This window comes from Prinia subflava, chromosome 4 (assembly GCF_021018805.1).
Source record: "Prinia subflava isolate CZ2003 ecotype Zambia chromosome 4, Cam_Psub_1.2, whole genome shotgun sequence".
NCBI classification, from domain to species: Eukaryota; Metazoa; Chordata; class Aves; order Passeriformes; family Cisticolidae; genus Prinia; species Prinia subflava.
The window spans coordinates 58,404,351-58,420,615 of NC_086250.1; the positions used below are offsets into that span (position 1 = coordinate 58,404,351).

General features: G+C 35.6%; 1 protein-coding gene across 1 annotated transcript in view; it reads right to left on the reverse strand.

Annotated features, from left to right (window-relative positions):
- Positions 1-16,265, reverse strand: part of TBC1D22A (TBC1 domain family member 22A) — a 150,484-nt gene that overhangs the window by 116,532 nt on the left and 17,687 nt on the right. The window contains exons 5-8 of the mRNA XM_063396828.1: positions 12,228-12,298; positions 8,383-8,511; positions 7,176-7,238; positions 1,548-1,662 (exon numbers count right to left, since the gene is read on the reverse strand). Of these exons, the coding sequence (XP_063252898.1) occupies positions 1,548-1,662; positions 7,176-7,238; positions 8,383-8,511; positions 12,228-12,298 (378 nt within the window). The remainder of the gene's footprint in view (positions 1-1,547; positions 1,663-7,175; positions 7,239-8,382; positions 8,512-12,227; positions 12,299-16,265) is intronic.

Here is a 16,265-nt window from a genome sequence, read left to right on the forward strand (position 1 = left end):
TGAACTTTCAGAATTCAGTTTTCTGAGCTTCCTACACTTCCCCCTACTATCTTTTATGGTTGAAAGTTTTCACATTTTGTCTTTCTTCACCAAACACTTACAGGAACAGCTGTGCTCTTCTATGACAATCCCGACAAAGTGGCAAATACATTAACAATCATCACGGTCTCCAAATGTAAGTTGGTGGTAAAGACAAACTTATTTACCATATTAATTAAATGGCCTATTTAACATGGAATATCAATTCTCTAATCACATCTCATTTGAACTTCTTATTTCAATTAGCAACCCTAAAGTCTACTAGAGACCCTACTGTTCTAGGATCATTAAGAACATTTTCATGATCTGTCAAATGAGGGAGTAAAAGGCAGAAACTGCAAATACTCTCAGGAGTAGGCCTCTACCCTACTTAGGAGATGATTAGAGAGAAAGCAGCAGTAGTTCTCATTAGTTGCTTAGCAATGAAACATCCCCCTATGAAACAAGAAATGAACAAAGCAACAGAGGTGTTGCCATGCAAATGTGTAAATGGATAGTCTATCATCCACTCAAGGATAATCTGTCCTTCATTAAAACTGATCAATATGGATTAATACACCGATGGATATCTTGCACAGACAAGGCAGGAAGAATCCACTGTACAGAGCCCCACTGAAGTAGCCAGACAATACATTCCTCAAGTTTACACACACAACACTGAAATTTTAACTGTAAGTGTGTATGCTAGACAAAAGTACGAGAAAGTTTTAATTCAAACCAGATTAACATTTTCATTTTTACTCTTAAACCTTACCTTTTATATACATAGTTATACCCAAGTTATTAATGACTTATTGTTCAGTCAGTCATTCTCTTAATGCTTATAACTTAAATATAAACCTGTAAATTTAAGATTTAACCCACATCTAAGTTATGTTTTCAAAAGTATATTTACACATAAAGCCACAAACACAACACAAATGGAGTTGTTGACACTACCATTGTTATTAATGTTTTAAGTCTCAGAAGAGCAGAGTTCTTAACCAGAGAAATTTCATTACTGTTGTTTTAATTTTCAGACCCTAATTCCAAGATGACATTGTCTCAGTCACAGATACAGTTTAATAGGTTCCCTTTATTTCAATTTCCCCACAAGTGATTTAAAAATATCCATGTTTCATGGGTTACTTTTTTTGTTTCAGTGGGGTTTTTTTTTTCCTGCAGGGCAGACATCTTTTGTTTTGCTTTCTTGTTTTGCTACTGTTGTCCAGTTCATATGTACAATATAAAGTTTTAAAAAAAAAACATTTAGAAGAGAAAGGAAAAATGAAACAGTGAATGCTTCTTACGCAGAAATCAAGGTGATTCTTGAACTTCACTGACTACCTAAATCTGGTTGCTTCTCAGTATATATTTAAAGTGATACAGGTTTATAATTATGAACATTTATTATAAAATTAATGTATCAAATTATGGTTTGATTAGCTCATCCAAACTGTTAGATTAAAATGAAAATGATGTTTCAAAGTCAATACTAATTCATAATTCAGTATTAAGACAAATCTTACCTATGTATTCACAAATGAAGACTACAAAAAAAGGAGTAACAAGATCATTTATGCCCTGAACATATCCACTGGCTGGATGACGTATTGCCCAGATAAACAAAATTCTTTCAAAGATCTGAAAAAGAGTTAAAGAAACCATCAATTTAATTTAACAAGTGATAAGCACATTTTAAACAAGACACTTGTTTATCATAACATCACAGAATTATAGAATATCCTGAGTTGAAAGGGACCCATCAAGATCACTGAGTCCAAGTCCTGGCCCTGTGCAGGACACCCCAGGTACCACTCCCTGTGCCTGAGAGCACTGTCCAAATTTCTTTTGACCTCTGTCAGGCTTGGTGCTGTGACCATTTCCCTGGGAAGCCTGTTCCAGTGTTCAACCACTCTCAGAGTGAAAAACCTTTTCCTGATATCCAACCTAAAAGTCCCAACTCAGCTTTGTGCCATTTCTTTGAGTCCTGTCACTGGTCATGAGAGTGAATTGATACCTGCCCGTCTGCTTCCTCTCGTGAGGATGTTAAAAACCTCCTTGCAGATAAACTTAATATCATGGAGTTAAGCAGTACAAAAACATACATAGAAAAGCATAAATTAACATTGGCACTCATAGCCAATGCTCAGTGCTATGTAAGCTTCTCAGTTCTTCAAAAGGAAGCATTTTCAGGGTATTAGCACATGTTAAAACCAACCTAGTATATAATTCAGTTACAGTAGTTAATACAAAGTAGCTCTTATTCACTGGAGCTTTCCAGTAATATAAAATTCCTCTTTTCTCAAGGGAAAGAAATATTAAATGATCTTCCACATTTTTTCATCTCTTTGAAAGACGTATTCCTCTAATGCAATATTCTATTTATCCCTGAGTAACAGAAAGAAGGATTTGATATAGTTTATATTTTTAATAACATGTCCATAAAAAGTTAAGCTTGCCTAATACTGCAGTGTGGAGTTTTACATCCCAGGCATCTGCATACTAGTTAATGAAAAACCTGAAACAATCAGGAAATGTAGAAACAAGGCAACTGTCTGCAATATCACAGAACCTCACCCTCTCAGCTCTCTAACTGAAGCTTGCTTAGGATCTTCAAAAACTCCTGAGGCCACGCCATATCTCAGCATGAGAAGACAAAAGAACAAGGAAATCAGAGAACTTTTTTCTGACTCCATTTAGATCTGTGACAGGCTGCATTTCTTCTCAATTAGTTGCTTCTGAAGATATTACGTGCCTTTATAACACTGCAAATAAGCAGCAGAGTGAAAGCTGCTATATGCTTTGTCCTAACTACAGGAATGCAATCGGGGATATAAAATCTTCTGGAAAAAAAGAATGTTTGCTCATTTATGAGAGCACAAACTATGTTGCTCTTCAGATCTGGCCTCAGTACTAAAAAAAGGTGACATTTTGGAAGGACTCAGAGGATTCTGTGGTTTCCTGCAACTCCAGAAATCAATGAAAGCTCAGGCTTCAGGAAAGCCAGTGAAATACCTGCCCTGAAAGGATGCAATAGATGGAGGGAATTTATTTGTGAAGTCAGGATTATTTATATTTAATCTCACTAAGATTTTGTTAGATTAAGAAGCTGACTGCTTTAATTTAATCTTAAATAAAATCTCATTATTTGGTTGAAAACTCCTCTTGCAGTCATTTTTAAGTAAGGAAAGGCCTCAGCATAAAGGACTCACATCCTGGTGCTTGAAATTCCCATCATAGGCTTCCACCTGAAGCTGAAATACAATTTACACTTTTGCTTTGAAAACAAGTCTCAAATATCAACATCTATCCTTCTCCTACAGGCTTTCTTTTGAGAGTCAACTGTCCTCCAGGGTTTCCCTGGCTGAAAATTCACAGAACAGGGGAAACAGTCAACAACAGTAAGTACAAAAAGTTCTGGTGCACACTGAAAAACAAGGCTTAAGACAGCTCACGTTTGATCCATTACAACCACAACTGAGATTCAGTTTTTGCTCAGTGTGACTTCAGAGATTAGGAAAAAGGAAAGTATTCATCAGCAAATCCTCCACAGAAGCCTCTTGTTTCCATCAGCCAAGATGCTTATACCTCTAGCTACAAATTCTTGGGACTAGTGCATTTTAACAAGAACTGCATATTAAACCAAAAAAACCCTCCAGCTTCTGCCCTTTAAGCAATAGCCAGTGGTGTTTCACTGTCTATCAATAACTGTATAAAGATTTTACACTCAGCCATTTACAACATGCTTTTACATTTTACATAATCATACCCTGATGAAATTACAATTGTTTATGTAATATTTTTAATATTACTGGAAAAGTGCCAATCTAGCACGGTTAGTTAGCTCACAGCCACTCTGCCTGCTTCTGTCCATTGCCACTTCTACTTTCAACAACAGTAGTTTCTCAGTATTATCAGAGTTATCATTCTGTATTTCACTTCTGAAAAAGGACATTTAACATACTGCAAATACAAACGACTTTCTCAAAAAAACAAATATCAGAACGAGCTGACTAGAGAAATCTATTAAAGTAGTAATTGCAGAATGTAGAATAGGGTTATGCACTAAATGAAAACCTCATGGTGTGATAGGCCTACAAAATAAGGACAGTCAACAATCAACAAAAAAGGCACAGCAATTCAGTATGAACAGTCAACCAAAATACCACTGCAGAAACTATAAACATAGTGTTTTCTCATTAAGTCATGTCTGAAGTCAAACACTTCACAAATTTGTACCACTAACCTTTTGTTTCCTCAGAATCTGATAAGATACACAGTTTGCATTGCGAATTGAGAAGCCTATGGATTTTAAAATGTTTTTAAAATCCAGGTATGAGGGGGTTGGTGCTTGCATTTGTTGGGGGGGATGTTATATTTTTGAGCAGAAAGCACCACTTAGTAATGGCACATCAGCTTTAATATCCCCAAATGCTTCCAATCAGAAATTCAACTACACACTGAAATAGCATTTTCAGTTTCCTACCCATTTTTGTAAAGTTTCATTTACTGTTCTGAATCAAAAAAATGAGCACTGAAAACCTGAACACCAGACTGATTAAAGTTTCTATACAACACTCATGACTGTGTGCAAATAGAACTCATTAAAAAGGTCACTTTCCCAAAAGGATCCCTTCTTGATTTCCAAACCAGAAACAGAAAGTATGAACCACTACATCTCATGAGATGTTATTACCAATCTATTATTCTCTTTTGAATTTGACTCTCATTCATAATTACTGCAAGAATTACATTCATATACATAAAGAAAAGAATCCATCAGCTTAAATGAAGGTCTGAATTACTTGTGGGTTTTGCCACCCCAGAGGAACTTCAAAACCTCCAAAGCCTTAATTCAAAAGCTTTTGAAATTTTGCTTTTTGTTTTCTAAGTAGGGGAGGGAGAGGAAGGAATAAAAAAAGAGACGAGAGGACAAAATTATAAACTATTTTAAATTGTGCAGTTTTCTTGAAATTATTATGTATAATATGCAAGCATAGATGGGAAATACACAGCCATGTGCTTTCCATTTCAAAAAAAATCAGTTAAAGCAAGAAAAGATAATAAATTAGACCAGTCCATGTTAGGTAATCAAATTCATTACAACTAAATAATAAGTATTTCTTAAAATAACTTGACTGCACTATATGAAAGACCACCTCCAACTCCTCTGTTCCCCTTTCAGAGACACTATTAAGTCATTCTTAGTCCTTTAAATCCTTGCTCCAACATTACCTTCCCCTCACTAGGAGCCATGTAACTCCCACAAAAATAATCACTTTAAACTGATTATAAAAGGAATACATAATAACGAGTTATTTCCACACACCAGATTCAAAACATCTTTTTCTAAAGTGTGAAATTTTATTACAGAAACCAAACTCTGAATTCAGATAAGAAATTAAAACAGCCTTATTGGCTCCAATTAAAAGTTCTTTGGCAACAAAGACTCTGATACCACCAAGAACAGCAAAAATCTTGGAATAGCAGCATTTGGAAATTTAAGTCAGGAGAATGTGAGGTTTATACATGTGCTGTCTTTCTGAAGCTTTAACCAGTGCTTTTGTCCAGTTCTGTCAACTACAGTCTCCTCAACTCACTCTATGTGAGATTCCCAGTGGTGGTATCATTACTCCAAATCTTTGCAGCATCAGAAGTACATACAAAACTCACCATGATATCCACAACAATGGTTTTGCACACAGTGTCATCCTTTGAAACCTGTCTTTGACTCTTACTCTGATTCCCTTCTCCACTTTATAGCCCTTGCAATCTCACCTTAAAAAGGGGGAAGTGCCTGCTGCTCACCAGAGACCAGCACCATCCTCTCTCTCTAGAAGAGTCAGCTCTGGGAACAACACACCCTATCTGCAAGAGCCCTTGGGAGCAGGGAAGGATCCCTGTGGGGCTGAGGGATTCGGTGGTGCTATGGTAGGTCTCCAGAAACTCAGAAACAAGAGAAAGAAACATTGGAGAAATTGGGTGCTATGACCCTTTCAGCATGTTTTGTACAATGACATTAAGCAATTGTAGGGTAGGGTTTGGTCAAGATTATAGAGAGAGTAAAAGACAGATGCAAGCCCATTCTCCCAGTAGCCCACTGATCTAATTAATTTCTTTAATAGTTTATTTCGTACTTGTCCCTTGATTTCACTTACACTACTCCTTGATTCATCCCTAGAACAGCCCAGGTAAAACACCACTGTGTAGAAAGCAAGTGGAAAGCCCTATCTTTATAAGTTTTTCTTTTGAAACACTGTACTAGGCTATTTCTTCAAACCAATTCTCCAACATGTGGAAGAGCACTGCCATTAAACAAATAATTGGAACAATGGAAAACCAAACAAAAGCTAGTTTGGCATTTAAGTTCTCATAATGTACTACCAGATTATATTCTATTTGGATCTATAATTGTATGAACAGAAGCTACATGGCAATGCATTTGAAGGTCTAACTAGAACCATTAGAAAGGAAATTAGTTGAAGAATTAAACTAAATAATTGAATCCACACCATCTATGCTATTTAAGACCCATATAATTCAAAATTTAAAGTCCCCACGAGATTCCATTCCCCAACGATATAGGCCAATCTGATTAATATATTTACCATTAATCACATTATTATAAATTTACATTAATTATATAGTTACAAAAGCATTAAAACCATTTAAATAGTGTACTCAACATAGAAAACTTACAAGGAAGCAAAATCAGATAAAGCATTCAAACCAGCCATACTACAAATTCAAAAAGGAGATTTCCCAAGCGGAACAGTCTAGGAACTTCCAAACCTTAAATGATTTTGACAAATACATGGAACTACAGGACTATGCTCTGGATTACTTAAAAAATACAGTATTAACAAAATATAGAAAAGGGAAAAAAAAGGAGAAAAAACCCCTCAAGGGCAGAAGACCACAATAAAAACTGACAGATTCAATACAGAAAATTAATGAGGTGCCTTTGCTTTTATTACCCATACTTACACTGCTATTCTTAGTCTCTAGTTATATATCCTTGGGTTTTTTACTTCTTTAAGCTAGTTCTGAAGTCAAAATAGCAAGTGTAATCAAATTATTCATTAGTCAAACTGTGATATCAGATTCATTAATAAAATGTTTTCTCTAATCAAATGAAAATAAATCATTCTTACCTCTGTTACTTTGGGCTGAAGTCTTAAAACTTCAGGACTCATGCGTGGTATATCTATGTGGATCTAATTAGACAAAGAAGAATACTATAAAAGGAACCAACAGCACAAACAACATAATACTTAAAATAATTCTACCAGTTAACACTATTAGTTGTAATAATCCCATTGTATCATTACTTTTGGGATAACATGGATTTTTACTGTATTTCAAAACATACCGCCAAATCTTTAAGTTAATCTTTCAATGAAGCAAAATTTAAAACCACATATATTTGTATTTGCATTCTAGGATCCTTACATCACATTTCAATTATTTTCAAATTATAATGATATTGGCAATACTCATTAACTCAGGTTAATTATGAGTAAATACATACTAGTACTTCTGTAAAGTCATATGCAACTGCCACTATCATAGAATCATTTAGGCTGGCAAAAGACCTGTAGGATCATCATAAGTCCAAATGTCCAAAGGTATAAGCAGAGTTTAGCATCTATTTTAATGTATATGACAATCAAGAAGAGAGCACAAAAATATCAGTATCTCTACAATTTTTATTCCAAACTTCACAAAGGAGTTTTATGCAATAGAGTGCTCAAGTGATGATTTTGGGTTCCATGCACATGCCTTATGTTAGTGATGCTATATACCTCTTCCTACTAAAGACTAGTCTTGAAGCTGAAAGGAAGATCTCAGTTTCATCTGTCCCAAGCAAGGAAGGCTAAAGTATCATTGCTTAGTGTTACAAACTATTAATTTCAATACAAAACTTGAAGAAAAGTTATCTGCTTATACGGGTGAGCATGAAAGTTTGACACTCCTATATTTATTGCACATCATATATAGTTAAAACTTCTTAAGCAGAAGTTCAGAGCCAGTAAGAAATAGTCACTGTTGTACTTTCCCTGTCCATCTTCACTCATTTGAAAGAGGGTCTGAAGAGGAGATGAAAGATTTGAAAATACAACTATTTTTAAACAGAAAACCATGGCAAAACTAATGCTGACATTAAAGGAAATCCACTATTTTGAATTTCAGTTTAAAACCACTTCAAATTTTCTTTCTGAAATTTGGGGAAATTATTAGAGGGTTGTCTACCTGGTAAGATTAAAGAAACAGAGAAAAACAGTAGCAAAGTTCAAAAATAATTTCTAAGTCCTTTAGCAAGTGTTCTGAAGATAAAAGTCAATTTAGTACATGTTCTACCTGTCTGTAGGTATCTTGGTGGTTTTCATCATTTCTGGAATCATAGTATTGTTCCACAAACGCAAAATACTCTTTGCGTTTTCTTTGTAAAGTGCTTTCTCTTCGGTCCACGTTTGCAGGAAGATAGCCCTGAAAAAACAGTGAAATGAGAAGGATATTACTCTTTGCCTTACAAAAAACACTGCTGGCATTTGATTACCTGTGACAGGAGATCTAACAAACTGATGTAGTGCCATGTGCTCCCACAAAAATCTAAATAATCCTTTACTAAACCATTTTTCTAATCACTCCACCTGGTACAAAAGTTCAGATACAAAAACCGTATAAAAATAGTTGGGTTTTTTTTTTTTTTTCATTTTCTTTTTTCCTACAAAATGCAATTTCTCATCCAAAATTGTAAGATGGTGTTGACTTTTGAGGAGAAAAGCTTAAATAAATAAGTTCAGGTAAATTTAATACTATGCTAGTTCCTAAATTTCTTTCTGGCCAGTATTGGAGCAATTTTATTAAATTTTTAAACAATGTGAATTAACTCAGTTGCCTTCAAGTACTAATTATATATGTCGGCAAGGGAGGCTTAGAATCAAAATTAGGAAAAACTTCTTCTTGGGAAGGATTATCAACCATTGGAAGAGACTGCCTGAGGAAGTGGCTGAGTCACCATCCCTGGAGGTATTTAAAAGATGTGCAGACGCATGTTAGGGACATGGTTCAGTGGTGGACTTGGCAGTGCTGGGTTTATGGTTGCACTACACAACCTCAAAAGTCCTTTCCAATCTATTCAATTCTATAATTCTATATTAAAATCATTGAAAATGTTATTCCTGGACACCTTATACATTCTCAGTAAGTCTTTTTGCCATTATTCAGTTTCAAAGACTGAACCAATCTTTCAATTCATGTTTCTTGTTCACTTTACAAATTAGGTTTTATTTTTAAAAGTCAGAAAGCCTTGCAACGTATCAGCAGCAAATAAATTGGTGGAGAGTTTAATCCGTTTATTCATTAATTTCCTCCCAAGGCTTTTGCAAACAGATCTTTAGTTTTGTTATTCAAAAGAGAAGAGAGCCTGTATAGTTCTTCTTGCTATTTAGGTACAGTCTACTTAACATTTTTGCTATATTTTAACAATAAATAACGTCATTTTCTATATATACTGTTTCCAGTAGATATGCATAATATCAATAGAGTATTATATTGAAAAACTGTCTTCATCAAACACTTGTTAACATTATTAATCTGCTGACTATATAGCAAATATCTCAACTGATAAATTTCTTAAATCATATTTTTAAAATTCCCATTTTTATGCTGGTTTTACAAACAAGACAATCATTATCTGCCTCGGGTAACACCAAGTGTACTCTGTTCCCTGAAAAAAATTAAGTTTGGGCTTTTAAATAAGACTTCTAAATAATTTTGAAACAAACATATACTAAAACCACAACTGCACTTCGGTTTCTTCGGTTTTTTGGTTGTCTTTTAGTATTGCAACTCATCTTTAATCAAAGTATCACTTAATTTTTAGGAACACTTATTTCCTCAGGACCTCCTGGTACACTGTATAGAATCATAAAATGGTTTGTGTTGGAAAGGACCTTAAAAATCATCTAGTTCCAATCTCCCTTCCACTACACCAGGTTGCTCAGAGTTCCATCCAGCCTGGCTTTAAACACTTCCAAGGATTACCGCTATTATTCTCCCTTACCTGAGACATTAACAGTAGGTCACTATTAGGTTGCCATCAGAAAAAAGCATGGTGGAGCTTACGACCACAAAAATTGAAAGCACTTTTCTTTCCCACTTGGGAAAGAAGATGAGAGAAAAAGTTGCCTTACAATATAGAAAAGTAATGATTACTAAACGACTCATCTTTGGGTTTCCAAAGCATACTAAATGAGGACCGCATAATAGATAAGAAATCACAGCAGGACTTACTTAAGAAAAGCTAAGAATTTTTAAAATACTGCCACTTGGAGGTAGAAAAAACAAACAAACAAACAAACCAGAGTTTTGTAGATCTCTTGCTTAGAAAAAAATCCACTTATTTGCTAAAGTATAAAAAAAGTAATCTGAAAGTAGGTTTTTGCAGAGGTATGGCAAGATGAAAATTGAACTTAAATAGATCCCAAACTGGCGTTACAGCAACAGAACAAGAGAACTCTACACTTAGGCATTTTTCTAGACCAGGAATACTAAATTAAAATCAACTTACAGAAATAAGTTAAAGCTTCTGGAAAGCCTATGCTCTTATTAGAAAGCAAGAGGAGCCTGCTCATTTTATATTTTTATAATTTGCCTAATTCCAGCTCTCTAAACCTCAGTGTCAATCTTCTAATTCAGAACTTAAAAAATGCTTATCCTTTAGCTTACTATGTTTCAAAGTCAACTTTGAGTTAGCCACAGTTATTCTTACTTTTAGTATTTTAAAACAGACATCCTAAACTTCAAGAGAAAAATATGCCTTTTTTACTACCAAAATCACATATAACTTTGGAAACAGAACTAGAATAAATTGTAAGCTCCATGTTTAATTTCAATTACAGCAGGATATTTGAATATCCACCATTAAGCTGCATCTGCATTTAGCATTAGAAGGAGCTAAGCTGCAAATTTTGTTTAGCAAGAGAGACTCTTTCAGTCACTGGAAATCAGTGTCAATCTGAAGTAAATACTTTGCATTCCCTACAGAATTATTCTATAAAAAGCAAAGCTATTTAAGTCTACTCTCTGAAAAATTCGATAGTGCTAAACTGGTGTGTGTATAATTCAGAATTTTAAACAGTTCTTAAATGCACAAAGATTTGCTGAGAAAGTGTCTTTCACAGCCTCTGGAGAGTAGACATCACGAGATTTCTGCTTCTTTTTAATACAAACATCCTCATAAACCTCCCAACCACAGGCAGACAAACAACAGCTAAAATGTTTAACTATTTGTCATCACACGCACTACAGCTGAAAAGATTGACATGAAAACTACCTCTATGAAGAAAAAACTGTATTTTTGCAGAAGAACCTTTTTAAATATAGTGCAAACACCAAGAGGAAAAGAATCCTGTTCTGTGACACCAAACCCAGTGAATTACATATTGCCACAAGCCTCTCTCTGATGCCCAACTGAAACACCTCCATGGTACTTCAGCCAACCTACTCTCAAGCTACAGCCACTGCAAAATCCTCTGGCCACAGGGAAAATATCAGAGTGCTCAGTCAGCCAAAAACTCCCACCACAAAAAAGGTGATTAGCTTTTTAATGAGGTTGATTCTCTGAACTGCTCACAGGTCTGACATCAGGAGAGCCAATGCCTCAACTTAAATGACACAGTGGTTCAGAGTTGTTCATCTTAAAGCGCTACAGAAGAATCAGGCAAAAAACCCTATAGATCCTATCACTGCTTTTCCTCACTAATCCTTTCTTGCAGTTACTTTAATGTGAAGTCAGAATGAAGCCTTTCTTAGGACCCTGTTAGTTTTTGCTTCCCCTACTATGTGCCTATTTTTAAGAAAACTCTTAAGAATGTACTTGTCTTTGAACTCTCCACCATCCCACCAAAACAGGTTGAAAGAAGCCACTGTTATCATAAGCTCTTCTTTCATAAAAAAGCCAGACTGAAAAATAAAGATACACAGCTGGCATGATTTACTACTACTTCTCATCCCCCTCCTTTCAATTTGATAGATTAATCCTGAAATTGAGTTAAAGAGCATAACTTCCATTACAATTCAGCACAAGACAAGTTTCCAACCATCACTGATGGATTACAGTTCATGCAAAATCATTTGCAATGCTTGAAAAAGCTATTAGTACTAAATGCAGAGGAAAAATAAAATAAAATACAACTTACTGAAAGAAGCTTCCATGCAATTGGACGAACCCTTTTGGGAATGCCAGACCAACTCAATTTTCGCAATTCATCTATTAAAACACAATGGTTTCATGAGAAGCAAGGAAACTACTACCAATTTACATACACAGACGTTCAAATTAGCACAAAGGTCTTTACAACAATGGTCTTCTTAAAAAACCCAATGAATACGGACATACAGGGCAATCCTAATGCATTAATAAAACACTAACCATAGGGATACCTATGGTAATAGGTACTGAGTGTGATCCGGTAACTCTCTGGAGTATTCCTGAGCATTGCTTTTTGGTATACATGCCTCATATTGTCTCAGTTGGCAACTTAGCACATAAATCTATTATTCTTCCAAGTATTTTTGAGATACACGTGAAAGGAACAGTGTATCAAAGCAAGTCAAGCAGCTGTAATATTATTAAAGTCTACACAAAATAAGGAGCAGCAGTATATGCTTTCAAAAAATATTAAGAAGTTCACAGTACTTCTGCACACTAAATATGCATGGATGGAGGAAGAACAAAAGCATGCTTATACACATAACCCCAAGAAATTTCACACTTCACAGTAAATTTATCCTTTATCCTTCATCTCAAGGAGTTGAGAGGCATTGGAAGAATAAAAAATGACCAAAGGATCAGTAACATTAGAAAAATATGACACTACTAGAGTGCAGTGTGAACCAAAGTCTCAAAGAAACAATGAAAGCAGAACTTGTACAGACTATAAACACAGATAAAGAGATATATTCATAAAGTCACAGGCTGGCACAACAAATACACTTCATTATGAGTATGCTGTCACAGCAAACACGAAGATTCAATGGGAAAAAGATGCAATAAGCAACTGAAACAAGTTTAATTTCCTGTCATACTCCAGCTGTGATCATCACTCATAAGCTGCCCAACATGAACCCCAGACCACTCCTGGTTACATCACTTAACCTTGTTTCCCATTTTTTATCTTTTTCCAGCACACTTCTACTTCCTTTTCTCTGTCCCCATTTAAAAACCACTCCAATTATTTCTTTCCTTCATGGTCCCAGCATTGCTACTGCCATACCCAAATTTGGTATTTCTGACATGATTATCAGGCACTGTTGGTCTTGTAACACTGCACTTCCCTGAGTGATCCCAGTGCTTCTCTCCATGCAATGGCACTGTTTGGGCACCGCTCACACAATTCCCCCTTTGCTACTCGTGAAATCCAGGCACACCATAGGGTGCTATCTACAACCTGTGTCAGCTTCTCACACTGTGGTTTGTTACATACAGCAATTTCTCACATCACCTACAGTAATTCTCCACACTCCAGGGAGATTGCTAAGCCTCCAAGCAGCTTCAGCATTGGCTTGCAGCCCCTACCACTTCTGCAACAAGCTCAATTCCACCCATGATTTGATGCCAAGTAAATCCCCATGATACCAAGCACCTACAGCAAAAGTAACAGTATCACTGGTTATATTCTTCTAAAAGCCAGAAATGTAGGAACTGCTCAGGAGATGTAAAGGCACAGTAAACACAATATGAACAAGAGTAGAAAAACAGTATTTTGTATAGTTTATGAACAAAAACAATTTAAAGAAAGAGATATCTGCCTTAACTAAACAATCTACAAATTATATATGTATTTTCCTTCCACCCCAAAGTATGACAGTTAGCTTCAGTTGTTTCAATACCAATGAAAGCCCCAAGACTTTCAAAAGCAAAATCTCCAACTGTGCATCTTCCTGCTCTACTCCGCCTTGTGCGGTGTTTATGATCAAATATGCTTTACTGGGTCAAATCTATTTGTGTCCAGGCTGAACAGAAAATGATTTTGTGCATTCGTTTATTACTTCCTTACACAATGACTTTGCTCAAGTTTTAAGGTTTGGCTACCTTTACACACAGCCATACCATTTACAAACTATGTAATTAATATGAAGAAAATGGAAAATAAATTGTAACTCAGCAACTACTTTTATTATTTTCTAGTAACACAATTGTCCATTCTCAATTCTACACCCACCAAACCCAACCTAATCTTTTACCTTTCCATTTTCTTGCTCCACCTTTAACTCGACTCAATAGGAATCCATGCCCAAACATGGGTACCAACCTCTAACAACTGCCCATGTAAAGAAAAAATACTATAAAAAAGGAAAATATGCAGATCTACTGTCACAATCAGAAATGTGAAGCATGTGATTAAATGAGTGACAGGTCATCCCAAATCACCCAGTACAAAAAACTCCACTTACTTTTAAGTAACTCATTTAAGGCCAAAGATAAGAATTACACAAGTAAATTGGAACACAACTTATTTTTCCTCCCTCCCCTCCTGATGCTATTCTGCAATGAACAAATTTCCTTTAATGAGGGATAGCTTGGGATATCATGTAATTTCAAACAATAATACTATTAGGAGTGGGTTCAAAAGGACTGCTCTTTCTGGAAGGAAATCTTTATACAGGACATGGAGGTAAAAACCAAGGACAAATGATCTTTTTTTTACAATATAACACTTACTTGAAACAGATTCTCTATTTATCCATCATGTAGGATTCGGAAGTGAATACATCCCAGCATTATTCCATGCTGAACACAAATAATTATTTACGTTGCTTGGCCACTGCCTTATCCTCTTTGGGAGCTCTTTTTACACCTAGATTGTCTGCTGGGACTACAAAATCTTTGGCAATGTTCCCTTTGCCCAATATATCTGAGAAAAACCATTTAAAGCTAGTTTTTATATGTTTCTAAGTTGTTTCTCAAACTCTCTTTCAGAAATGTTTCCATTCATTTTGCTTGACAGGATTCATATTCTGCTCTGCTCTCCTTATTTGACACAGAACTTTACCTTTTGGATTGCATTTAATAACCTTCTATTGTATTTAATAACCTCCTCTGCTCTGTTGTCATGACATCCCTCTGAACTTTCTCAAGGCTTTTGTTTCTGGTTTGGCTTTCATAAGTGGTACAGTAATTGCTTTCAAAACCGAGAACTGTTAGATGATTGCACATCTGAGAGTTAAGTCAAATCCATCATAAACCATTAGCCCTGGGTATGTGATAATTCTATTTCTTTACACTGACTGCTGTCCTATATCAGTGTCTTCCAAAATTCCAGGATCTCAGACTAATCCAAAAAAATCATATAAAATTCTGGCCCTAACTTTTCACTAGAGTGAGCTCAACTACTATTTTGCCAGGGACAAAGAGCACACAATAAAACTCGAAGGGGCTATGCAAGAATTCTTGTCAGGTGTAGTAGCAAACCCCAAAAGCACACAGTCTGACCCTTGCACGACACTATTGCTAAAGCATCAATTCACATTATGCTTTCCTCTGATGGTTCATCACCAAAACAAGAGGAAAGAAAACAAAGGACCCTGCCCTTTCCAGCAACAATTACAACAGCAGGACAAAAGTTGCTCCTGGAAGACTTAGTCTAACACTACTATAACATAAAATAAAAATGCTTCTGATAATGAGAAAAAAAAATTGAAGCATATACACAAGAGTATCATTTTAGACATACATAAAAAACTGTCAGTGCAGCTAAATTCTAATACTGCTGCTAAAATACATTCACTACACGTGCATTTTATTAGACATATATAAGTAAATTTTACAGCAAGTGTCTCTATTACAGTCTTTAAGATGGGCTTTATTCTTAAAAATTACTCAACAGGTGAGTTCCTAAAAATCAAATAACAACACGTAATTGAAATACTTGCATTCCAGTTCTCAGGTTACCTTGAGACACTAGAGACTTAAATTTAAAAAAAGAGGACTCTGGAGACTACTGACCGGTCAGCCTCACTTTTGTGCCTGGGAAGATCATGGAACAGAAGACCTTCCTAGAAGCTCTGTGAAGGCACACGCAGGACAGTGATGGGATTTGAGAGAGCCAGCATAGCTGACCAGAGCAAGTCCTGTCTGAGCAGCATTTTGGCTTTCTACAATAGAGTGACTAATCAGTGGACACGGAAAAGCTTTACAGGTGTCATCTACTTAGACTTCTGTAAAGCCGTTGAAA